This window comes from Zonotrichia leucophrys, chromosome 9 (genome assembly GCF_028769735.1).
Source record: "Zonotrichia leucophrys gambelii isolate GWCS_2022_RI chromosome 9, RI_Zleu_2.0, whole genome shotgun sequence".
In the NCBI taxonomy this organism is placed as follows: Eukaryota; Metazoa; Chordata; class Aves; order Passeriformes; family Passerellidae; genus Zonotrichia; species Zonotrichia leucophrys.
The window spans coordinates 6,851,427-6,876,974 of record NC_088179.1 but is presented as its reverse complement, the minus strand read 5'-3'; the positions used below and the strand labels follow the sequence as shown (position 1 = coordinate 6,876,974).

The window sequence follows — 25,548 nt, the reverse complement described above, 5'->3', positions numbered from 1 at the left end:
GCACAGAGTGTGTGTTGGAGACCAAATGTGTCCCTGGCGAGAGCTGAGGGACAGAGAGACAGAGTGATGCTGAGGCTGGGTGGTGCTCCCTGCTCTGTGTTGCAGCTTTGCCTCCCGCACCGAGAGATGTCTTGCTGCAGACCCTGTCCCCCACGGCCCTGCGGCCCCTGTGGCCCAACGCCCCTTGCCAGCAGCTGCACTGAGCCCTGCAATGCCCGCTGCGCTGACTCCACGGTGTACATCGAGCCTTCGCCGGTGGTGGTGACCCTGCCGGGCCCCATCCTCACCTCCTTCCCTCAGAGCACGGCCGTGGGATCCTCTCTGTCAGCTGCTGTGGGCAGCTCCCTCAGCACTGCGGGGGTTCCCATCTCTTCTGGGGGCTCAGGCCTGTGCCTGCCTTTCTCCCGCTGCGGTCAGATCTGCTGAGGCCGGCGCATCATCCCCGTTCTCCTTGGCAGACGGGCCCATCTCTTGCCCTCCCTGGCCCCCCACACGTCTTCCTTGGTCTCTGTTCTGTGCCGCCGCTTTTGCTCCTTCTCATTAAAGCCTTTGTGCAGCATTGCTGGAGAGTCGTGGTCCTTTGTTCTCCTCCTCCCTCACCTACCCCCTGCTCTGCCAGGGAGATCCTTCCCTCTGCCATGGAAACAAATGGAAGCCCAATGATGGGGCACTGCCCAGTGCTGGTGGAGCTCCTTGAATGGATTGCAGAGCAATAGAAAGCAATTGGCAGGGAAAAGAGTAAAAGGAGCCACAGATGAATGGAACATTAAAGGAGAAGTTGACAGGAGTGGGCCTTAGAAGTAATGGCACACAGAATGCCCTGCTGGAAATGGTCCAACCTGGAATCAGCTGCCCAGAGCTTGTATTCCAGTCTCTGGATTTGATTGCTTCCAAGACAGGAGGCAGTGGTCCCAGAGCAGAGTCTTGTGCCTGGTGCATTGGGAGTGGACGTTGTGCAGCTCCGGTGCTGTGTGCTGGATGAGAGAAGAGTGCAGAAGTGCAGCAGCAGCAGAGGAGAAGGCTGAGAGTGTGTGCATGCTGAGGCAACCAAAAGGCTCAGGTCCCACTGAGATTTGAACTCAGATCACTGGATTCAGAGTCCAGAGTGCTCACCATTACACCATAGGACCTCCTGCCCAGCTCACCTGGGGCCCCTGTGCTCAGCCTGGTTAGCCTTATGGCCCCACACAAGGTTGCCTGCCTCTCCACTGCTCTGCACATCTCACACCACCTGCAGCCTTCCTGCACGCCCCACACACACTCTCCCATTACACCAACCTTCCGGCCAACAGCACCACAGCTCCCTTCAAGCCTGACATGGCCTCTTGTACACGTGCCACGCTTCAAAGCACCCAACATCTTCTCTTTCCCAAATGGCAACAAGCCCTTTCTCACTCAGGCACACTTACCTGCCCAAGTTACCTTCACACACCACAAGCCCCCTTGCCTTCTCTTCTCCAGACCAAGCCACTCCAGCTCCTTAAGGACTATGGAGAGGGAAACTTTGCCCCATCTCTACAGAAGCTCAGCAAAACTCTCTGCTGAACCCAGCAAAGGGGCTGGAGCAGCAAGGACAAAGGAGAGCTGACACACCAAGGGCAGAGCAATGACTGACCTCCAGTTCCTGTGAGGGACAAGGTCACTCACTGCCTATGCTGCACAGCAACGAGAGCAATATCTAATACTGTATGGCAGTGCGGTATTTTGCATTAGGATTCCTGGGTAACAGTTACTCAGACAGTGATGCGAGGAACCATGTACTATTTTAAATGTTTACTCTACGGCTGAAAAATTACTTTGGACGCCAGAGTTTCAGTCATTACTCTCAAAATGCAACAATACATGTAATAATGGTGATCCACAGCATACTGGGCTATCTCACAAGATTGAAACAAAACTTGAAATTGCTTTTCGTCGGAAGCTTCCTATGACATTTGGTGGTTCACTTTACATCAGAGTATGCTTGAACATGGGTAAGAAGGGATGACATATTATCAAAAACATCGCACTTGGAGGGGCCCACTTCGGAGAGTGCGGTCCCTCATCCTTCAGCAGCAGTGGTTGCCATGACCACTTTCTAGAAGCCTTCCAGACCCGTCTTCCGCACCCGAAGGGTAAAACGCCAGAAAGCCACTTCTCGTCGCCGGGGGGGTGTGCAGGGATGAGCAGCCCGCAGAACAGGCTGGAAGCGCCGCTGCTCCGATCTCAGCAACAAAGTCCCGTCAGTGCGGTGTATGTGACTGCGCGCCTGGCAGCGCTGCCCCCTTCACCCCGCACTCACAGCGCTGCCATGGGTTTGCTGCCAGCTGGGGAGAAGCAGCTTCGGCGGCAGGGCAGAGGCAAACGCCATGCCTGTGCCTGTCCCACCGCCTCCCCCATCCTTCCGCTCCGCAGCCTCGCTATTCCATATTTCTTTGCCTTTATAGGAAAAGTATGCGCAGGTCCGGGGGGGCTGCCCTGAGTCACCGAGGGCTGTGGTGCCCGCCCACACCCAAGGGGCCCGGGCCGCCGCCGGGGCGGGGTCAGCGCTGGCCGCCAGGGCCGCAGCGCAGCGGCCGAGCCGCCCCTCCCGCCCCGGAGCCCCTCGGCGACAGCGCGGGGTTCGCCGCCATGACGGGCAGGTGAGGCCGGGCACACGGGAGCCGGGCGGGGGTCTGGGCCGTGCCCGCCTTCAGCGCCCTGGGCCGGCCGTGACGTGTGGGGAACAGCTCCTTCTGGCCCCGGGTAGCGCCATGGGTGCCTGCGGGAAGGGTCGGGGCAGAACGCTTTGCTGCTGTGAGGCCTGGGCGGAGCGGGGCACTCTCCGGCCCGCCGTGCGAGCGCGGAGCTGCTCCGCTGTGCCTGAGCCCTGCGTGGGGACACAGCGGAGGGCAGAGCTGGGCGAGCAGCTGTGGGTGTGAGCAGCTGTGGGTGTGAGCAGCCGTAGGTGTGAGCTCTGCTTGCTCAGCAGCCGGGCTCTCTGGCGGCCTGTGCCTGGTGTGCCCGCACCGCTGCCCATCGGGGCCCTCCTCACTGATCTGCTCGCGGCCCCTCTGCCCACAGATTCGCTCTTCTCTTCTTCGAGCTGGCCTTGGAGTTAACATGTTCCGGGAGCTGTTTAAATCTGGAGCTAGATTCTCCTCTCATGCTGACAGCGGAGAACTCTGTGAAGCAACTTAATTGACAGTTGTAAATGAAAAGAGGAGTGGGGAAGGCATTTTCTGGCATTTTGTGAGGGCTTGCACGAGTGCTGTAATGTCACTTTTTTGTCCCATCTGTAAAGTAAAACCCAGATGTTATAAGCAGCTTGTGAAATGTTTTGGAGATGAGAAGCATGAAGACGTAATACTACAATTAGCAAGGTGCCCTTTTTAGGACACTCATCTTCATGAGTCCTACTATGTTACTGTAGTTCTGAAGGATTGTTCTTTGTGATTAGGAATACTGAGATGGATTCAGAGCACTTTATACATAAATATTCACTTTCCTTTTGTGTCAAGTCTTGATGTTTGTATTATGCAGCTTTTTCTGATCAAAGTGAATTCTGATTAGTGGGTTGTTGAGTGTGAGAACCTGCTGAATAACTGTGTATGCTCATCTGTGATTTGGGAATGTATTATCTTTGGTCTCTGTCATTAACAAATTTATGCTCTTGGATGATTATACATGCTCAAAACTCCTCTGGGTTTTGCCTCATGTCTTTAATGGTCCATTTTTATTTTTCTGACATGTGAAACAGGTGTGTATTTACAAGTTTACATTCATTTTCTTACAGCTAGAGGAAGACTCAGGAGCCTTAAATGCTCGCAGGTCATGGGTACCCATCCAGCTCTTAAATGGAGAGAGGATGGAGAGGACTGTGAAAGAGCTGTGGCTGTATGAAGCCAGCTGGTTGTATTTTTTCAGAACTGTGGCGTGGTACTGTTTAGAATGACAGGCCTGTCTGGAGTGAAGGCACTCATGAGGACAGTGGGAAGTGCTGGTGGACAGTCATTGCCTTCTCTCCATGCTTCCCCTGACACTTGCCTGTTAAAGTGTAACACTGCTCTTTGGAAGCTCTGACACGAAGCCTTGGCCTGGGTGGACAACTCCAGGGTAGCTGAGATGCTGCAGTGTGTGCAGTTGAAAGTGATGCAGGACTTCTGTTCCCTTTTCCTTGGGTTTACTTCACAGGGCTGTTAAAATGACCAGGCCTTGGCTTTAGCTTGTGAGAAGTGAAGGCAGGTGTTATTTAATGTTTCAGAACTGTTTGTGCTGGGAAGTTTGTCAGCTGTGAACATTTATTTCTAAAGTTCTGTCTGCTGTCATTCCCAGGACAGGAGAATTTACTGAAGTTGTTTGTCACAGCTGTAACTCAGTTGGCTGTTTCCTTATTAATAGTATGATCCATTTAGGGTCGTGGTTTCCCAGCAAAGCTTTACAGTGTCTGTGTAACTTGCACTGCTCAGCACCTTGCCTGGCCAATGCCATTGACAAGCACCGTGTTCAAAGTTGTTTTTCAGGCTGGGACAGAATCCTGTGGCATTGCAAAGAATTCAGCATTGAGAATGAATGTTCTTCCTTGGATCCAGCTAGGGGTCACTCTGCTCAGTGGTACCCAGATGTTGTTCCCTGTTTGTTGTCTGGTAGTTCTTCAAGTCTGCTGACACTGTGCAGTCAGATGTTCTCCAGCATTCGGGACATGGGATTTTCAGGGTTCTGGGAGGAGATGAACTGCTTCACAGCTGGAGCATCCCCACAATATCCATCAGTGGGAGCCTTCCTGAGCCAGGGACGGTCCTAAATGTCCCTTTGGCCTTGAAACTGTTGGCACAGGGAATGATTGTGTTGTTTTAGAGTGTTCTAAAGTCAAAAAGACTGGAAAACGTGGGGTGCTGAAACAGTATTCTTTTTCACTTCACCTTTCTTATAAAGTAGAAATATGAAAGGACTCTCTTCTAGATAATCTGATTACAGATACATTATTAATATTAAAATACATTAAAAATAACTCAATTTTCATTGTGTTCTATTTCATTTAGCTGCAGAGAGCATCTCCTGAATTTAAAAAACTGCAGTGATTTGGTTTATTGATTTTTAGCATTGGGGAAAAGTATAAGTCCAGGAAAAAGAAATGCACATCTTTCTTTTTGTGTACTCATAGTAAAAAAAAATTACTAAAATTAGGTGGCTATCTAGCAAATGAAAAGCAAATCTTAAACATATCACTAGTTACATTTTTACAGTGTGAGGATTGTGCTTTGCTGGAGAAAACTGATAACTAGGTAATTGGATTTTAGAAATAGTATTTGTGACTGCCAGCTCTGGGCTGGGCTATTGGGGAAATAGAGGAGAGCCACCTCCCTGACCTGCTGGCCACACTCTTTACTTTTATGAGGTTACATGTTGTTTTACCTACATTTGAAAACTAATTCTGTGTAAGAGATAGTGTATTAAATGTAACAACAGTATGTTTCAAAGCAGTCTTTCTGTGATTTCCAGTGCTGATAAATACAGTAGTTGTGATTTTTGGAGTGGTTAGAAGTTAACTATGTTATTTCCTGACCAATAAATAAGGGAAGACTGCTTCTAGAATTGTATTTGATATATTTAGTCCATCTGTTCATTTTGACTTTTGCCTTTTTGAGGATTGTTGGAGTTTGGGGTGGAGTTGATTAATTTTGTTTGGTTAGCTGGATTTTGTTGTTTTATTTTCCTTTATCTTTGTGATGAGCTTATTCCTAAGATAGAGGATCTGTGAATCACCAGTGAGCAAAATGTTGTCAAATGCCCAAAGTAGAAACTAAACAAGAATGGAAGAGAGTTTCCTTTAAGACTTTGCTGCTGTGATGTTGATTAGAAAACTCACAGGTGAAATATGCCTGGGCTGTTTTGTGTTGCCTTTAGAAAGTAACCTAATGTAAAGCCCAAGAAGAAATATTTCCCAAGTGCATGTTTCAGAGCATAATTATCTTCATAAGAAATTTTTGTTATCACTATACTTAGTCAAATTGGGATCTGGATACGCCTATGTACTTCCTGTAGTCAACAAAAGAAGAGCAGCTGCATTTACAGATATGCTTATTGATTGTTCTAATCCAGTGAAGGTAAGAAATAACAGTATATTATTTTCCATTAGGCTAGCTAGTTAAATACTTCTTTAATTCAGTAGAGAGCTGCTGCTTTACATGAAGCAGTTGCTAATAAAATGGGTTGAGATAGGAGGGAGTCTAAAGGACAATATTACAAAAGATTCTTGGCACTGAGTAGACAGTACCTGCATTAAATAAGAGTTGTTTTATCTCTCTGAGTTAGGAGCAGCCATTTCTGCTCTTCTGGGTTGAAATTGTGGTTTTAATCTTAATCTTTCTATCTAAACTTGCTCTCTGTTGCTCTCTAGATAGGAAGGTCCTCAGTCTGTTCTGGGGCCATAGAGCTCCTTCTCTGAGGAAGAACCTGAAAATGCCTGAAAGAAGTCTGGCTGCTTTCTTCTCTGCTGTGGCCCAGAAAGTAACCACCTATAAGAGTTTGGCATCAACCCTGTCTCTTTAAAGCAATCTGTCAAGAGGGAAAGAAAAAACAAACCTGTGCATTGTCACTCTGTGTGTAAGGCGGCAAGAGAGGATTGAGTGAGGAGCTTGTGTTGAGGGATGGGAAGACAGGATGTTTGCTGTTGAGATTTTGGGGTTTTTTCCTTTAATTCCCTCATCTTCCCTTTTGAAGAAGACAGTCATAGTTTCCATGGAAGAGTGATTATTTGAAAACCAATGGAATAATGTCATATGAGTCACATAAAGTCTTAAGTGTTTGAGAGAGAAGGAGGGTTTTTGTCAGATTGCTTAAGGATGAGGGAGATTATTGTTGTGGGGATTTAATTTTTTGCTAGAAATAAAAAGGTGATTTAATCTTACATTTTTAAAATTGTTTATTGCTCTAAAATTTCAAAGGTCAGCAGAGACACCCAGTATGCAGGACATTTTTCTTTATTCCATTTGTATTCTAAAATAGAAATGGTTAAACTACACTTACAGTCTGAAAGAAATGGTAGTGGCAGATTGCTGTCAGGTCAGGAGCTGAAACTCTCAAGGAAATGGGGAGTGCATTGTAGATTTTAAGGCTGCTGATTTGTGAATTTAGATGTGTTTTGTTCGTTATTCATGCCTGTTGTACTGGGCCCCAATAAACCCTTCTGTTTTTCTTTAAGTGTCTGAAGGGATTCCTGGTTGTTAATATTAATTTAGAACTCATGAAGTCATCAGTCCTCTCATTTTTTTTCATCTGTAGCTTGCCAAGCTGTGTTTCATGCTCATGCTACAAAAATCCTCTCCCCTCCCCTTTTGTTTTCTTACAGTTTACTAAAAAATAATTTGTTAATAATCACTCTTAGGATATTTTTCATGGTAATGCTTGAAGGCCAGAGAGCTCTGGAGCTTGGAATGCCAAGTATGTTCTTCCTCCCTGCTTCCTGACCCTCTGCTGTGAGCGGCTGCAATGAGGCCGGAGAGCAGAAGTGTTTGCAACCTTGTTTCTTGGAATATGCTTTGTCCAAGTGGAAGGAACAGCTCTGTTGTTTACAGTATCTTAGGACATGGTGTAGTACAGCAGCCTGCAGGGAAGCACTTGGAGATGCTAGGGTCAGATACTGATCTTCAGTAAACTGTAGTCTTTGCTGTCAAAGCTCTAGTAATCTGCTTTGCCTTTCTCCATTTTGCTGTGTTTCGATCAGAAAGGTTTCTTGATTCAAGTGTCTTAACTATGTGAAGACTCAGGATTTATTTTTTTTACCTCAGTTGTTACATTTATACAGATGCATTCTGCAAGGCGAGGAAAGAATGAGGTAGCCCCTAGTGTGCTGCATTAAGTAAATAATTCCTAGTGGAATGCAGGAAGGAGGCTGTCAGGTCTTTAAGGATATGGCAGAATGGCAGAGAGGCAGTGCTTGCTGGGGTGTCCGTGCATCCTGCTTCAGCTCTTCTGCAAAGTAAACCAGCAGCCCGCAGGAAGGTGACTCACTGAGTGTCGCGCTGCCGGCGTTGCTCCCGCCGTGTCCCTGCACTCCCTGCGAGGGGCCGGGGTGCATGGCCGGCCTCAGGCTCCGCGGGCTGGCAGCCTCCAAGCTCTACCAGCGCCGGCAGGATCGCCTCAGTGGCACGGGGTCCCTGCTGAGCAGCAGGACACACACGGCACCTGGCACTCCTGGGTAGGTCTCCAAGGTGAAGGGAATGGCGTTCTGAAAGCATTTTCCAGGATTTGATAGGTTTTCGGTTCTGGTGGTGGGGCTGCTTTATTTAAAGTGAGAATTGTTGGCACAGAGCCAGAGGGGAGGAGGTGGCTTTGTTTTCATTTCCAAGTAGATTAAGAAGGAAAGGACTTTCCTGATGAGAAAGCTTTCAGTTTTTAACAATAACAGGAAGGCAACAATGGAGAACCTTTCCAATTTCTCTGCTAGACTGTTCAGAACCAGCATTAGTGCTTGTGTTGGTTTTGCATGGCCTGGTTTTTTTGTAGCAGGGGGCCGCAGAGGTGGCTTCTGTGAGAGGCTGGTAGAAGCTTCCGCCACGTCTGGCAGAGCCAGTCCCTGGTGGTTCTGAAGATGGACATGGCCAAGGCTGGGCCACTTAGAGCTATTGGTAATGCCTCTGTGCTAACATTGAAGAAGAAAATCAAAAGAAAGTGGGGCACAATTTTTTACTAGTCAGAGAAGAGAAGGAAGTGAGAGCGCATGAGGAAAACAACATGGACACCAAGGTCAGTGGAGAAGGAGAGAGAGAAGGGGCTCCAGGTGCTGGAGCTGAGATTCCTCTGCAGGCTGTGGTGAGGACCTTGGTGAAGCAGCTGTGCCCCTGCAGCCCATAGGGATCCATGGGGGATGCAGAGATCCACCCATAACCCATGGGGATCCATGGGGGATGCAGAGATCCACCCACAGCCCATGGGGATCCATGGGGGATGCAGAGATCCACCCACAGCCCGTAGGAGAGGTGCCCACACCAGAGCAGGTGGATGCCTGGAGGAGGCTGTGATCCAGTGGGAGAGCCAGTGGAGAGAGCGGGCCCTGCTTCCAGGCTGGAGGAGGACTGCACCCCATGGAAGAGTGACCAATGCCACAGCAGTTTTGGGAGGACTGCTGCATGAGAGATTGGAACCATGTTGGAGAGCTGTCTCCTGAGGGAAAGAAGCCCACGGTCTCACAGGGGAGTGGCTCCTCTCCCTGAGCAGTGAGAGAAACCACGGGTGATGAACTGACCAAAACCCCCATACCCTGTGTCCCTGCACTCTCTGTGGGAAGGAGGGAGGTGTTGGGAGAAAAAAGGTGTTTTAAGGGCTTATTTTACTTCTCATTATCCTCCTGTCACTTTTTTAATAAGAAATACACTTTGTGCCTCTAAGTTGAGACTGTTTTGCCCTTGGAATGTTTTCTCCCAGTCCTTATCTCAACTCATGAACTCTTTGTTTAATTTTTTTCCTCTCTTCTGCCCAGCAGGGGAGGGTGAGTGAGTGACTGTTTGGGTGCCTGGTGTTTGTCCAGTGTCAAACTGTGACAGTGTTAGTGGTGTTAATGGTGAAGCATTTGGGCACTGTGGGAGTAGAATAAGGGTGAAATGCAGTAATTTTTCAAAATCTTGATAAAATTCTATTATTCTTTGGGTTTTAGGGTTCAGTTGACAATTCCTTACCTGTACTGTTAATAGCAAGCTCATTGATTTTAGGTTTTGTAAATAACTCCAATCCAGCTTCAGAAACCAAAGCTTTCAACTGTAGCTGCTTCATGAGAATGTGTAAACCAGAGCCTCTTAAATCTGTCCGGACTATTCCATTGCTTGACATGATCATTACTTTTTCCAGGCTTCACATTAAAATTTTACTCCTGAATTTTCATTAGTTAATTTTGTACAGGAGGTAAATTGTAGGTACACAGTTTGTGGTAATGGCGCAGCCTCATCCCCAGTGGGCACAGCTGTGAGCAGCACTGACAGCAATGAGCCAAGAGTGCCAGGGGCACTGACCAACCACCAAAGGGAACAGAGGGCACACAGGGACAGGGCAGCAACAGGAGGGGATAAAAGGCTGGGCCACAGAACAAGGAGGCCCAATGCTTGCAGCCTTCTGAAGAGGTAAGGTGTTACTGTGTATGGGTTGGAGCTTTCTGAAATTGGGTGGTGATGCTCTGTGTGTCATGGCTGTCTCAACTGCAATATATGCTGTGGCAGTAACTTAGCAGGAGTTAAATCAAAATTAGTTACTTGCATTTTGGGAGAACTGTGAGCTGCAGCAGCAATGTGGGATCTGAAGTCTGAATCACTGGAGAGAACAGTGAGTATCCAGGAGAGATAATTTTCTTTTTCTAGCAGTCAGTTCTGAATTTTAGACTTTTCTTAGCAGGAAGTTGGCCTGATGCTTACCTGGACACAAGGAATTAGTTTGGCTTCTCAATATAAGTTGTGCATCCCTCACTAAAATTCTCCTTTTCCTGATCTTTTCTTTTCAGCTAGTAGCTCTTAGTTAATTGGTAATTTTTTTATTTTTCCTACAAGAAGCTGTGGATGTGAATGTATGAGAATTTAATGAGGAGTAGGGCTAACAAGGAGGTGAAGGAGATGGTGATGCCATTGAGTAGAGACAATGCTGGTCAGTGAGAAGCATGGAAGAGGCCTGTGAGAGGAAGGAAAAGCTCTGAAAAAGCAGATGTACAAGTAAACTGAGTATATTTTTCACATCGTAATTCTTGAAGCACAGTAAGCGTAGAGCCAATATATTTTGGTTTTATTGAGCAGGTCACAGTGCTGACAATTTCAATCCCTTTGAGATGTTTCTCTCCTGGATTATTTTATCCATGGGTTTTGAGCTAGTGATAATTTTTGCTTCTCCTTCCTGATAGGCCTTGATAGTTTATGTCCTTTATTCAGGCAAAGGAGAGTAATCCAGGAGTAGTGCTGCTGCTAGTTGGAGATAATTGGTGAATACATGTGGGGAATGATTTGTGTTGTCAGTGCTGGTAAACAAACATCATATTTAAGCTCCTTTGAGCTAGTGGAAGCGAAGTAGAGAAAGATTTAATGTGTGTAAGGAGTTGTTTCTCAAATAGACATTCTGGATGAAGTGGTACATGCTTGATAATAAAAGGGTGGTTTTCCTGTGCAAGAGGAATATTTGATTTAAAACCTGTATGTTTCTTTATGTTGATATTTACCTGGGCTGAGTGAACACTGCTAACTGTGTGTCTTTACAAGTAATTGGTCATCATTTACTGGTAATAAGTATGTCCTGGTGTTGAGAGGGACTCCCAAGTATCCATGGCATAGGACATTTTTCTGTGTGAATACCAAGAGATTTTTCTGGTGCTAGTCTCAAAAGTCTGCCTGATGGCAGCTTCCTGCAGGTCAGCCATACAGACTCTGGCCTCAGCTGCAATATGTGTAATTTTATTTTTTAACCCCTCCAGTTTCTACTCAATTGCAAATTGCTGTTGCTGGTAGGCTCAAGGAGAGATTGGTTTTTTCCCATATTGTGACCATAAGTTGCATTTGTATGTTTTTCTTAATTTTGGTTATCCCTGTGTTCTAAGTAAGAAAGAAAAAATGTTTATTTCACAGAGTTTGGGGGTTGCATGATCAAGGAAGATATACTGAGAGAAGCATTATTAATTTCTTATTTAGTCAGTGAAAAAGTACTTAGCATGAACTGAAAATTCAATGCAAGCATAAGGAGAAATGCTGAAAATGTTAAGCTATGCACATAGTTTACCAAATGCAAAACAAATCATGCATTAAACAAATGGAAAATATTTTTTCCAACTTTTTATGACAAGTTTAATAATAACCATACTAAAGAAGTGAATTCAGTTTGGGAAAGTTGTCCAGATAAGTCAACTGCAGAAAGATTTTTGGAATGATAAGGATAGCTGGGGGCTGTTTTTCAGCCCTAGTTCATGAACTGACACCCTTCCTCTTTCTTTTGTTCTTTGCATTAGTCATTATCTGTGAAATTAATCAAAAAGTCTGGTATTGTCACAGCAGATTGAATTTGTATCTTTGGCAACATTGAGGCTTTAAGTCAGTAATTCTCAGCTGTGCTGTGGGGGTGGGAACCAGCCCCTCTCCTGGAGCGCTCTCATTTTTGTCTTGGCTGCTGGTGGTGATAGCTCTTCCAGTTTATCAAATCTGTCTGTGCGTGCATACTAGAAATGTTATCATGTTGTGATATTTTCTGTATACAGTTGCTCTTAGTGGTAGACCAGAATGAGCAGAAACCACATTTTTAGGGTTCCACAGCATAGGTTTTGCTCTCTGCCGAGGTTTGGATAATGCCCTGGGTTCTTGTATCTCCAAGTATTGTCTTGCTGTTTTTTTGTAGTATCTGCAAGGTTTTGGGTCAGTATTAAACAATTCTTCATTCAGCATTGTGATGAAGAAGAACTCTCTATGTGACACTAAAGCCAAAAAACTTTTGAAACCAATTAAAGAAAACTTCTTTTTACTGGTCTTTTCTGACAGAAGCACTCCTCACTCCTGCAGTTCCTTTCCTTCTGAGGCAAAATCTGAGGCTGTTCATCTGTTCTCCTGATTGTCCAATGTCTGGTTCATTTTGTCTTGTAGCCACGGTTAAAATAATGAAATCTGCAAGTGTGATGGTGAAGGCTGGAGCTCCTCTTCTGATCTCTTAGCAGTGGAATTATTATATTTGCTTCTTTTTCCTTAATCTGTCACCAGTGGTAGATCCTTGTGAACAAATGTTTTCAAACAGAGGTAGTATTGACTTCAGTGATAGGAGGTGGTGAAATGCTTTCAAATATTTCTGTAAAGAAGGAACTTTTGTTTCTCTTTTTTGTTTCTTTTTTTTGTTTTTTTTTTCCATTCAAGACCTATGCTGGTACTTTAGAGTAAATACTTCTGAGAAGTCAAAGCATGAGAAACCTAGTTATAATGGTAAAAACATAATTTCTGTAAATCAGGTACTTTGTCAAAGATAATCTGTTAAAGATACAGCACATACTGATGAAAGATTGGGAAAAGCATTGTTTCAATGCTGGTATTTTTTGAGTTTGTGCAGGACAGGATAACTTCAGGATGCTGATCTCATCGTGCTTTAACAGCCTTTCCTGCCTTTGTGTCACCAGCTTATTGTTAAAACAGAGGAAGATTCTTTATTTTACTGAATAGCAAAAAATCAATGAGCAAACAGAATAGAAGAAGCACTTTATATTGGGGACTGTCCTTTGTGGGAAAGATTTGGGTGTAGATATCTGATGAGTGGCACAGCAAGTCAAACTTTTCAAAAGGATGGTTGTGGTGTTACTCTTCCTTTCCCTGTGCTGCCAGCAGAAGTGCTTTTGCAGCAGTGTAGTAAGCTGAACCATAAAAATGCTGGGAATTAGCAAGGTGCTCCCTCTTCCTTCCAGCTTTGATTAATTTTAACCTTGAGCTAGTTGAAAAAATGCTTGGTTTTGTATAAACAAGAGGGCATGCAGGGCAGGGGTGTGTACTCAGGGGAAATTAAAAAATTGGCAAATGTTGAAGTAAAGCCTTTGAATAAATGCAAAGTCATATCTTTAGGGCAATGATGAAGTGGCAAATTGTAGCTTGAGTGCAAGACAATAAAATGTCTTAAGTGAAAAGGGATGCAGAGTTAAAAATAGAAAAAGAGCAAGGATGCAAAATTGGCGTGGATTGTCAGAAAGCTACAGCTGCTGATTTGCATTACAGGAGATACATTGGTCAGGAGCTGATGTGGTTCTCTTGACTCCTGTAGTCTGGCTTTTCCCAAAAGTTTCAGCTGAGGCAGAGAATTGAGTTGTTATTTTTTTGTACTGGTTCTTTCATTTATATTTTCCTGGACTAATCGTTTCTCTCATCCACATAATGAGTCACACTTATTAGCTCATTTGGGTGGACAGCTCAGACTGTATCATGATCATCCTTCTTATGCTTTTGAGGAAGTCTTGTCAGGAGCAGCATCAACACAGGGGACTCCCTGTGTCACCATTATCTTTGTTACCAAGACAGTGGTGGGACTTGTGTGGGAATCCCTCCTGGGGTGGCTGGTGTGCAGTGTCACAGCTGCAGTGCATTTCATGCAGGTTGCAGGCTTGAGTTGTTGTGAAATGCCATTGTGGAGGTGGCTGCTCTAGCAGAGTTCACCCTGCATGTTGATACTGGCATTGGTGTGTCCATTTGGAGAAATAAAAAAAAGAAAGAAAATTAGGGGTTTTTTAAAATGTTGAATTCACGTTTATAAAGGAAAAAACCCAACAAACACAAGATATTGCTTTGCTGTTAGTGTCTAAACACTTGCTGGTTTGCCTGTTTTTTCTTCTAGAGGAGATTTTTCACTATGATGGCATTAGTCTTTATTAATCTTGGCTGTAAGCTAGCTCAAGTCTTGGAATTTAGGAACTGAGTTTTTCAACAGGGAAGAAGTACTTGAAGGAAAGATTATATTTTCAAGTCCTGGTACAGATTTGTGTGGTGTAGCTGGAAGAGTGATGACTGAAAACCAAGCTGATTAGGTGATGGCTTTGTTGCAAACACTGATATTTTTGTGTTGGTACTGTGTCAGGATAAAAAATATTTCTTTAACCTATAATCTCTAGTTTATGAAATTACAGGATTTCCTCTTGTCCCTAATTCCAGTCCATGTCTGTTTTTTTACATTTCCTTTGTACTGCAAGAAGGAAACGAGTTATAACACATTTTTGCTAAATTGGTACTCCATTCTTGAAGCTATTGTGGTCTGTCTTGGTTTTTGCCTCCCTTGGAACTGCAGCATAGAAAGTCAGTCTGGTTTTACTGAGGGGTGGCTCTAGGTCACAGCCCAGGGTGTGCCCTGGCTGTCCCCTCAGCAGAGGAGGGACACTTGGCTCAGCTCAGGCAGCTGCAGTCAGGGCTGGTTGTGCTGCCCAGGAGTGTGAGGCTGCTCCCTGCTCATCCCAGTGTGCTCTGGGCATGAAGCCCTGGAATACAGACACTGGCCTGGTTTGGAGGGCATGTCTCTGACCAGAGGAAAGAGAATCTGCTCCTGGAAAAGCTTCTTGAATTACTCTTCTCCATGAGGAGGTGGGGAAAATAGCATGTTGGGTTGTTGAGTAACATTAACAGTGGAAAATCAGAGTACCTTTGAATCTTAAAAAGAAAGAAAAAAGCCTTGTAAAGCAAGCTGTCTTTCATTTCATGCATACATTACCTTCCTCAGGAAAGTACCATACAAGTAGTTTGGAGATTTTTTTAACATGGTAGCAGTTTTTTGTGCTTCTACCTATAAAATTGCAGTCTTTCCAATCATGGAAATCAAAAGATGTCCAGAAGGCATAAAACAATTTTTCTATAACTAAAGGTGTAGTAATATTGAGGTTTTACACTGTTGGATAGTCTGGTGGTTAAAAGGAAGATCACACTGCAACAAGAAACTGAGATATACCTGATAATTTTTCCCTCCTGCTTTGCACTTGTGATAAACATTTTAAAACTGTATTAACTTTTAGTAGCATGCTGGCAAGCATGAGAACTTTGTTGAAGAGATTAGGGTGATTGCTCATTCTAGGGTAGGTCGAGGAAATGTTATGTGATTTATAAGTGTGGCTTGGGGGAGGGGGGCTTGCCTCGTGTTCTGAGGAAATGAAGCTGAGGTGTTGGCCAGGCCAGCTAGAGGGACTTCTCCCTGCCATAGCATTTGACAGTTTGAACTAATTTGTCAGGAGGACAGGGGCCTGTACAGGGGAAATGGTTTGTTACTGCTGACAGTGAAGGGGAGAGTGCAGTGGGATATCAGTGCTTACTCCACATCAGAAAATCCATACCCTGAGACCCAGGGTAGGCCCAAGAATTCAGGATCATTGGGTTTGCTGCTCTCCAGACTGATGATTTGTGAAAAATAGTGGGTATTTGCTATGAGCTGTTAGCAGGATGATGTAATGGGGTGAAACTTTGGTGAAGTTGCCAAAAGTGTGCAATAGGTACATCTGTTACTTGACCTCAACTGCTGTGTATGAGCTGTCAGAACCTTATTTCTAACTGATGTCAGTGACTCATTGATCTTTTTGGTTTTTGTTGCAAAAGGGAGTTTAAAGCAGCTGCAATGTTGTGTTTGTAAATGCTCTTGCCTTTATTGCAGTAACATGTCTGACGCTCTGGCGAACGCCGTGTGCGAGCGCTGCCAGGCGCGCTTCGACCCTGCCGAGAGGATTGTGAACAGCAATGGGGAGCTGTACCACGAGAGCTGCTTTGTCTGTGCCCAGTGCTTCCGGCAGTTCCCAGAGGGACTCTTCTATGAGGTGAGTTCCCACGCTGCTTGGAAGAGAGGAGAAATAGCTCTGGTAAAGTGCAAGGAATTCTCAGCTTTCTTGCATGTTTATTTTCTTAGCCATAAATATTTGTCACCGTTTTTTGGAGGATCTTCCAACTTAATCTCCCTTTTTTTCTTCTCACAGCAAAAGCTGCTCTTTGGGTAACACACATTTCAAAAAGAAAATAAAAAGTGTTTTGTTAATCATCACAAAATCACAAAATGGTTTGGGTTGGAAGGGACCTTACAAATCACCACACAGGGCCACTTTCCACTGGACAGGTTGCTCAAAGCACTGTCCAACCTGGCCTTAATATTTCATCAGACAAAAGTGATTTTTTTGTCTTTATTTTTAGACATATTGTACTAAACTGTTCCAGTTGGGCAACTATAATAAGTGAACCCATTTAAAAGCTAGGTTGAGGTTTTTTACAGAATATGCACAAGCACATATTTTGAATAACACGTTGGTTTAAACTTGCTGTATTTTATTTTGACATGAGTTTTAGCCTCGTGTAGGAGGAACGGTAGTTCTGAACTAAACTAAAGCAAAAATGAAATTAAAGCAGCTATAATAAAAGGATTGGGGTATTCTACAGGATTTTTACTGAACTGTAGCAGCATTGCTGTTAGTTTAGCTGTGCAAATTCACCATGAGGCTGAAGCCATATGTGGATATTTCTTGAATGAGAACCGTTAAGAGTTGAAAAACAGGTGTATAGGGGCTAGAACTGGAAAATGTGACCTTGACTTGACTAAATGGTCATATCAATGGAAAATCATGCTGCACTGTCAAGATGTTAAAGTAGTTCAGTTATTCATGAGGACTCCTTCTCTCTTGTTTTGTTTGCAGTTTGAAGGTAGGAAGTACTGTGAGCATGACTTCCAGATGCTGTTTGCTCCTTGCTGTGGAGAATGTGGTAAGAAATGGCAAATATCAACCAGAGCTTAAGAGCTGCAGGGCTGTGCAAACCTTGCACCATTGCTGGGACATCCAGTCCCTTGGGCTGAGGTTGTTGGGGTTGCTTTAAGGAGTCAGGAACTCTGGGTGAGAACAAAGCATGATACCAGCAGTGATTTTGAGCTATTCTGATTGTGGGAATAATTTTGGGGTTTTTTTTCAAAGTTAGGCTGTAATAGTAGTTATGGAATTAAAGTGGAAGGACTGTGAAGGACAGTAGATTTTGATTAGACTCTTTTCTGCATAGATCTCATAGTTTCCTTTTGCAGGTGAGTTCATTACTGGGCGTGTTATCAAGGCAATGAACAACAACTGGCACCCAGAATGTTTCCGCTGTGAGCTCTGCGATGTGACCCTTGCTGACCTGGGTTTTGTGAAGAATGCTGGCAGGTAAGAGGGAGCTGGAGGACAGAAAGTTTTATCATTGTGTTATTGATGCAGCTGTGAGCTGCTCAGCGTGGTCAGTTAGTTTTACACTGAGAAGGAAAGCTTGAAAAGGTACAGAAGAAAGTTTGGTGAGAAGTTAGGTGAGAAGTTCTTCATCCAATGAAACATGGATGAAGTTCTGGTTTCCAATAGAAACTCAAATTTTAGTGGCTAGTTAATGCATTCTGGAAAAGAAAGGAATTTCAGGCAGAAGGCTGCATAATAAGTGAAAAAAAGGGATTAGGTGATTTCAGGCAGGCTGTTCATCAAGGAAGCTGCTGAGCAGGAAATCAAGATGTAGCAAAAGGCCAAAAGAACAACACAATGATTACAGCAAAGTCTTTTCAGCCTGTGATTCCACTGGTCTTTAGAAATCATTTATTTTAAATGCAGAAATACAAAATGAATCCTAGAGGTCGATTAATGCATTTAATTCAGAAATAAGAAATAAAAACACAAAAGAGAGCTTATACAAAAGCATACCATTATAAGAAAATAAAGCAGTTCAGCGGTTAGCAGACATTGTTGCACAATTCAGAATTAATTTTAGGCTTTCATATTTATGATCAAAGCCTAGTAGCTTCCTAGAGTTTATTTTTCACTAACTAAATGGTGAAGGGAGGAAGAAAAGGTCATATACTTGTATCTGTCCAGCAGGGAGTCTTCTCAACTCCCTCTTATTTTTCATACTGCATGCGACCTCTGTGGCTTAGGTTTTTGAGCTGGGCACAATTGATTTTCTTCTGGCGTCTCATCTTGCTAGAAAGGGCTGTTGGAATAGCACTTAGGGTGTTTTGGGGAAGCAGTCAGGATAAAAGCAGTTCAAGCAAGATAAAGTATGTTTGATTTTGTAATTTGTGGACCAGATCTCAAATGGTGAGGAACTTGTTCCCAAAGCATAGCAGAGAGATAGGTATGTGTGTATGTCTGTAACAATATATTTCACCTGCCACATGATTTCCTGTAACATTTATATCTGTAGGATTGACACAATCTTCTAGTAAATGTGGGAAACTCTTGTGGGTTTTTTTTTTCCTTTTCATTGTACCTGTTCTGCCTGTCACTTCCAGGCATGTTCTGCTGGATGCAATTTGTATCAGTGAGAATAATGATAATCCCTACTTTATCCATAGTGAAGGAATAGTCTTGCTAGATAAGTCACAAAAAAAGAACTGTAAACCATCTTAAAGCTAGGATTCTCTTTTGTCTTAATTCCTGTCCAGGCTGGTTTATTGCTTCATTCTGATTTTTTTTTCTTGTCACCATTTAGTACCAATTTTCTCTCTATTACATATAAACACTTTGAATTGAGAAACTTGAACAAGATGTGCAAATGTGGAGGTTTTTTCATCAGGCAGGTCTGTCTCAGGAGTGGATCTCTACTGCTGGCAGAGTGTGACATTTTAAATAAGGCTGTATGCATTGCACAGAGGAATCACTGAGTGCTTTGGGAATTCAGTTATGTAAAAAAAAAACATGGGTCCATTTCCCTCATTGTCTCCCTTCCCTATTCCTAAGTGCTCACCCCTCAGTTTCAGTTCTTGGAAACCAGTAGAACTGTCCTTTTGTTTGCAGTTTCAGCAACACAAACACACATGTTCTCTATGGTCAAGGGGTTCTTGTTAATGGCAGCCCCATAAAAACAACAGAACTTCCCTTTTCAGGATGAGTTTGACTCTGGTTGGACTGTCTTGCTGCATATTTGTGCTCTCAGATGATTTTGGTGGAAGAGAGTGTTCTTAAGATGAAGCACTGACAAGAGTCATGTTCACAGTTCAGATTTAGCACTTAGTGAGCTTTCATTTGTCTTACCCTCATATGTTTGAGGCAACATTATGGTCTTTTTAATACAAAACAGATTGCACAAAGCCTCACGGAATTTCTCAGCCACAAAAAAATACATGATGGGGTCGAAGGCCCCGTTGAGGCTGGTGAGGCAGGAGGTGACGCGGTTGCTGAGGGCCAGCAGACGCTGCGTTTCACAGGAAGCTCTGCTCCCGTTGTAGTGGAGAATATAAATGAAGCGATTGACGTGGTAAGGTACAAAGCAAATTAAGAAGATCATCAGGACCATGATGATCATTTTGACAGCTTTTTCCTTCAGGTGTTTCTCAACTCGGTTCCCGCTCTTCAGGCTCTGGATGATGAGTAAGTAGCAGGTCACAGTAGTCACAAAGGGGAAGGTGAATGCCACTGCTAAGGACACAAGGGCGTGGCGTGAGGCCTTTTCTCTGTAGAGCTGCAGGCACACAGTTGTGTTTTTCATCTGGACAGTCTGCACACTGAGCAGCAGAGGTGCCATTGCCACCCCAACAATGACCCACAGGAATACACACGTCACGTGGGCATAGCGGGGCCTGCGGAGCTTGATGGACTTCACCGGGTGCACGATGGCCAGGAAACGGTCAACGCTGATGCACATCAGGAAATAGATACTGGCATACATGTTGAGGTAGAAAAGGAAACCTGTGAGTCTGCATGGGATCTCACCAAATGGCCAGTGGTTACCAGAAAAATGGTACACCAGCCGGGTAGGGAGTACCAGCACAAAGAACAGGTCAGCCACAGCAAGGTGCATCAGGAAAATGTTGGCAGGTGTGCCTGACTTCTGGTCCCGGATGAAAAGCCAGAGAGCCAGGGCATTGCCAGCAAAAGCCAGGATGAAGTCCAGAAAGTAGAAAATGGCAAAAATCATGTTCTCAAGATGTGTCTCTTTGCCACATTGCTCTGAGGTTTCCAAACTGAAATTTGATTGATTTGAGCAGTTGAAGAGCAGGCTTGAAGCTGCAGGCCCATTCATTTTTCCCCACAGTTCTGAAGAAGAAAAAGCCCTAAATGTGAAAGAATTAAGACATTATATTACAGAAGAGCCTGGGTTTGTGCAAAACAAAACGAAGAAAGACTGAAAAACCCATACACCAAAGTCAGCCATGTCTTCTGTTTGCTAGCATCAGTGTTTGGTATGACAGGTCAGCCTGAATTTAAACATTATATTAGAATTCTGAATACCCTCTGCTCAGCTGAGTTTACCAGAGCAGTGATTCCCATGGAAGGAACCCCAGTGAAGAGCTTGCTAGCTGGTGATGAGTTTGTCTCTAGCCTGTGCTGAGGTCAGTTTTATAACCAGGTAGTGAGATGCTTGTGTGTCTGGTTAAGAGGAGTAGGAGTGAGTTCTGTATATCTAGCTAGAAAGCATTTCCCATGTTTCAATGTGAAAGCCTGATTCAGGACTTTGGAGTTCCTGATGAGTCAGCTTTTCTGAGCACAGCTATCTGTTGTAAAGTGATCTAGTGTAGAATATCTGTCTTGTTTTTAAAAGAGATAAAAAACAGGTCAAATACTGCTGTTATTAAAAAAACCAAAAAAACAGGGTTCCTGAAAACCTTTGAGCATTATTTTACTTTAAAGTCCTGTGTTTAAGGCAAATGCACCTAGTTCCAATATAGGAGGAAAATTTTTCAGATGGGTAGCAACATCTCTTTTGACACTGAATTGACTCAGGGAAGATTTTAAGTAATGCCCATGCTGTCAGTCACCTCTCAAAGTAGGTCATCCCTCAAAAGCCTGAGCTCCACTGTAGTTTAGGGTTTTTTCCAAGTAGAAGTTTAGCAAAACTGGTCTTAGCTTTGCCAGTCTCTGTTTGCAGTGTCCTAAACAGCATCAACAAGAAGCGTGATAGGATTTTCTGAGCACCTGCCCATGGCTTTTTGTACATTGCTTGTCTGTTGGTATAGGTAGTAGGGAAATGCAGGTGGTCTGAAATTCCAGCATTGTCTCTATTACTTGGATTCCTCAGAAGTGTTACAGTCTCTGCAGCAGTACCTCCACTTTGCTCACCCTTGCATTTTGTATTGACTGACCTTTTCTCCATAGTATTAATACATCCTAAATACATCCATTATGCATCCAGCTCCCCAACAGAACTCATTGTTCAGATGCCTAAAAATATTGGGATCATAGAGAACTGAAATGGAATTAAGGACAGACAAATATATTGGAAAATGTAAGAAAATTCCAAGGTAATTAATATCTTCAGAGGTGAACAGAAAACTGAAATAACTGGAGACAAATGTGCTGGATCACTTCTGTTTGGTTCACAGTTGAAGAGACAAAGTCAACAGCAGGAAGACTGGATGAAATTTAGAAATTTGAAGTTCTTCCTATGGCCACAGAGGGCCCTTCTTACTTCATGCATTGCCTGGATACCCTTCTGGATTTGAGTACTTATTACAAGTTGCTATCTTGCCATTACTTGCAATTGCATGTGCAAGGAAGACTGTACAGCCCTTTTTGTTCTTATCTGTAAAAATACTTGTGAAATTGTGCTTTTACATACAAAAGGAAAATGCCCCATTTTTTTTATGAAGGTTACAAGTTTACAGATGAGACCACAATTTTTTGTTTATGTTAGTCATTTGTCCCTTACAAAGTAAACTCTTGGGCCTTGCAGGTTTTAAAGTTTGTATGGGATAGTAACATTGACTCACATACTTGTCCTCCCTGGATGGAATTAGTTTAAATATGTATTTTTCTGTTGCATACCAAAGGAGGAACACGTGAGACCATGCCTTTTTACTGGCTGTTAATTTATGATGATGCTTATCACTTCATGTTCTAGCTATTAACCCTTTTTTTCATGTCAGGCCCATTGTTTAATTATGCTTTTCATCTGCAAAAGGTGTAAATCAGGTGATCTTTGTGTACACACCTGCTGGGGATAGTCTTATTGATAAACATTGCTCTGTCCATGCTTGTGACACCTGAGCAAGCAGTAAATGCTGGCTTGGAGCAGCTGAGAAAGCAGAAAGCAGGGTTGTCTGATGGAACAGACTGGGATGGCTCGTCTTACTGATAATGCTTTAAATCAGTTCCCAAAGTGAAGGGGTAAGCAGACCTTTCCCTGTTTACAAGCTGATTATTAGGAGTTTAACAGCATGATACACTAAACCAATTAATTTGAATTGCTTTCCTAAGGCAGATCTTGGAAATTCAGATTCAGCTGTGTGTCAGTGCCAGACTCAAATAGGCAAGACTTCAAAGTTGAGAGTTTTGTCCTCACTGATGGCAGCATTGAGTCTGCTGTGGATTTCTATGCAGACATGCTTTCAGTGGAAAATGCTGTGGGCTGGAGTAGAAAGGAGAATGTCAGAGCTATCTGGAAGCCCAGTATGTCAGTGTCAGGAAGAGAGAGGCTTAGAACTAATTATAAAATTGGAATAGATTCAGTCTTTGCAAATGACAGCCTTCACAGGAAAGCTGCTGTTATCTAATTTACTTTTTAGAGCAAGGTAAAGTGAGATGTTTTCCACTTTCTGGTTAGAAGTTATAGAAAAAGGAGGTGGTCCTCTTTCCAATTTTGCTTATGTTTTAAGTTAAAATGAAATTTTAATTACAGCTTTAATGGGGTTTTTTTGTAATTGTAGTTAATGGGTGAAAATAGTGTGTAGCACTTGAGTAGGTTCAGAAAAAAGCCAACATGTCACTAGAATTAATTGTTGGGCTTATTTTTAGACTTTACATGCTTTCAACAAAATTCTACAACTTTAGAAAAGTAATAATTCTCTGTCAGTGTCTTCTTTAGAAGCTGTTGAAAGCCCTTTATTTGCAATTCCACTCCTGTTTTCCTTGGGTTTATCCTATAAATTTAAAATAAATGTGTTTAGTCTATTTATTTTTACAAACAAATCACTGGGATTCCTATGGTCTGTATAAATGCTAAGAGCAAACTAGAAACCTTCACAAATGACCTATAATGTGTAGACTGTGTTAAGCTGTATGGTGCAAGAGGCTTTCATTCCACAGACAGAAAACTCCTTTAAGAGTCTGGCTCATTATCCAGTAATTTCTGCTTGGACTGCATTCTTGATGTTGTGTGAATATTTAGTGATTTATGTTTTGCTGAACAGAGCACTGTTCTGGAACGAGCCCTTATCCCAGGCCTCCCAGGGCTGAGCTGAAATGGGGGTGTCCCTGCTCATTTGAAATACATGCATGCACACTGACCATATTTCATGCCCTGTTTCTCTTGTGCTCAGAAACAGGCAAGAGAACAATCCCCACAAGGCTGTCAGTGTGGACATAATGCAGTCAGCCTTTCAGTAGATGCTCTGTCTGTCATTAATGAAAGAGCTAGCAGGAGAAACCTTTAGCTCATTGAACACAGTTACCTGGCTAGTTTGGAGCTTTTGTTTGCCCACTGACCTGTATGTTAGGGTTTGTGGTAGGTATTAGAAATTCCTGTTCTTGCTCTCAGCTAGAGCAGTTTCTGGTTTGTGCATTTTTATGATTATGATTTCAGTGTCTTGTCAAATGAGTGTCTCCTATCCTTCACTCAAAGTACTCTTCATTAGAAATAGTCCTTTTCTGACTGAAGTTCTTCTCCTGAAAATCACTTTCTGCTGAGCCTGTCTTTCAGCTGAAACACTTGGTTATTGTGAGCATCAAAGCAGTGTCAGAGAGCACTAGACATACCATACAACTGGCACAAATAGACATACATTAGGTACAAAAGTTTGAAAACCTTTTTTGTTTTGAAGGAGTGACATAAAGACGAGGAAATTATTCTTTGAAGTTCAGAAAATGCTGCCTATTGTTAGATTCAGACATTTCCATTATATTCATCCACCTCAGTATGTGTTCTGCTCCTCATTGGCACCAGCCAAAACTAATGCCATTAGGAAAGCTCCTAAAAAAAAAAGCTCCTAAACTCCTAAAGCTCCTAGTAACAGAAGTTGGTCTCTTACCTCTTTGCAATGCCGTCCTGTGGGTGGATTATAGGATCCTTTTGGGAAATATCTCAACGAACTCCTTCTGATGACAGCAAATTAGAAACAGCAGAGCAAGCAAGATGATTCCAAGAGAGTGCAAAGTTGCAGAGTTGCTGAGAGCAGAGGGGAGCCCCTCTATATAGTGTCCTCCTTGCTCTGATAGCACATTATCAGCTCAGTCACACAGGAGCAGGGGAGAGGACACCCCAGCACTGAGGAGCAGTCTTCTTCCCAGCTGAGCTCTTGGCGCTGGGGCTGCTGCTATAGATATGAGTATCCTGCATGAATATTCCAGTGTTCATGGTGCTGACTGAAGGCTGCTACTGAACCTCCAGCCCTAAACACAGAATCCTTGGAGTCCCCTGATTATTTTAGGAGGGTGGAGAGATGCATTGTTTGGGGGAAATCTAGTATTAACAGACACAACAGGACACTTCAGAATGGGATAATTCCATAATGGTGGGAAGGGGGAGGGGGAGAGGGTTAGGGAGAGGGGAGGCTGCTATGGTAACAGCTTAGCCTGTCCAGCACTTCCCTTTGCTTCCAAAAGAGAGGGTCTGTGGGAGGGCACAGGGTTTGGGAGTGGGGTGGGGGTTGATAATGGTTTATCAGTGCAAATGGCTGAAGGCATCTCATTCAGCTGAATGAGAGGGGTCTCTTTCAGGACTCTAGCTTCGGGGTCCCCATGTCCAGCCCTGTATAATTACTCTGCATTTGACAGTGCTGAGTAAAATTGATGCCTTTATGCTGAGATGAGCACAGCTGTGTGTTTCCTTATAATGGGGTGCTGTCTGCTTTTTCTGGACTCTGTCTGGGCGGACAGTGCTTCCAGCCCTGGGCAGAGACACTTGCTGACAGAAGGACTCAGATTTGGGGAGAATAATAATGATACTTAGCACTTAGACAGGCACCTGCCAGCTGAGAGTCATAAATGTTTGAGGCCTCACAACAACATGTGTTGTATTCTTCTCCTCATTTCACAGATCTAAGGGTAAATAATTCGCCAGGGCAGAATTTTGGAAGGGACCCTGTGAAGAACCTGATACTTAATCCCTAAATCTGCTCTTTCCATTTGAACTTTGTCTTTTGTCTGATGTGTTTTGAGAATGACTTGTAAATCTCAGTGAGTGTTTGACATATCACAGTGAGTGATACAGT

The 25,548-nt window shown here is 43.7% G+C and overlaps 2 protein-coding genes and 1 non-coding gene across 6 annotated transcripts in view; 1 reads left to right on the top strand and 2 right to left on the bottom strand.

Moving 5' to 3' along the window:
- Positions 1–1,058: 1,058 nt before the first annotated feature.
- Positions 1,059–1,130, bottom strand: TRNAQ-CUG (transfer RNA glutamine (anticodon CUG)). Its single transcript has one exon. It is a non-coding gene; the product is annotated as a tRNA-Gln (tRNA).
- Positions 1,131–2,275: 1,145 nt separating this feature from the next.
- The window catches only part of LIMS2 (LIM zinc finger domain containing 2), a 32,579-nt gene continuing 9,306 nt past the window's right edge, over positions 2,276–25,548 (top strand). The window contains exons 1-4 of one of the 3 annotated variants that reach the window (XM_064720716.1): positions 2,276–2,621; positions 16,066–16,225; positions 17,090–17,156; positions 17,467–17,587. In XM_064720716.1, the coding sequence (XP_064576786.1) occupies positions 2,434–2,621; positions 16,066–16,225; positions 17,090–17,156; positions 17,467–17,587 (536 nt within the window). In that variant the 5' untranslated portion in view covers positions 2,276–2,433. Of the gene's footprint in view, positions 2,622–8,040; positions 8,159–16,065; positions 16,226–17,089; positions 17,157–17,466; positions 17,588–22,401; positions 22,508–25,548 lie in introns of those variants that run through there. The other 2 variants (XM_064720717.1, XM_064720718.1) reach the window with 2 other exon arrangements.
- Positions 17,962–24,677, bottom strand: GPR17 (G protein-coupled receptor 17). Of its 2 annotated transcripts, none has more exons than XM_064720719.1 (2): positions 24,367–24,677; positions 17,962–20,454 (listed from the first exon to the last, which is right to left on the bottom strand). In XM_064720719.1, the coding sequence occupies exon 2, from the start codon at positions 20,421–20,423 to the stop codon at positions 19,392–19,394; it is 1,032 nt and encodes a 343-aa protein (XP_064576789.1). In that variant the 5' UTR covers positions 20,424–20,454; positions 24,367–24,677; the 3' UTR covers positions 17,962–19,391. The 2 variants fall into 2 exon arrangements, with proteins under 2 accessions (XP_064576789.1, XP_064576790.1); XM_064720720.1 differs by having other exon boundaries at positions 17,962–20,437.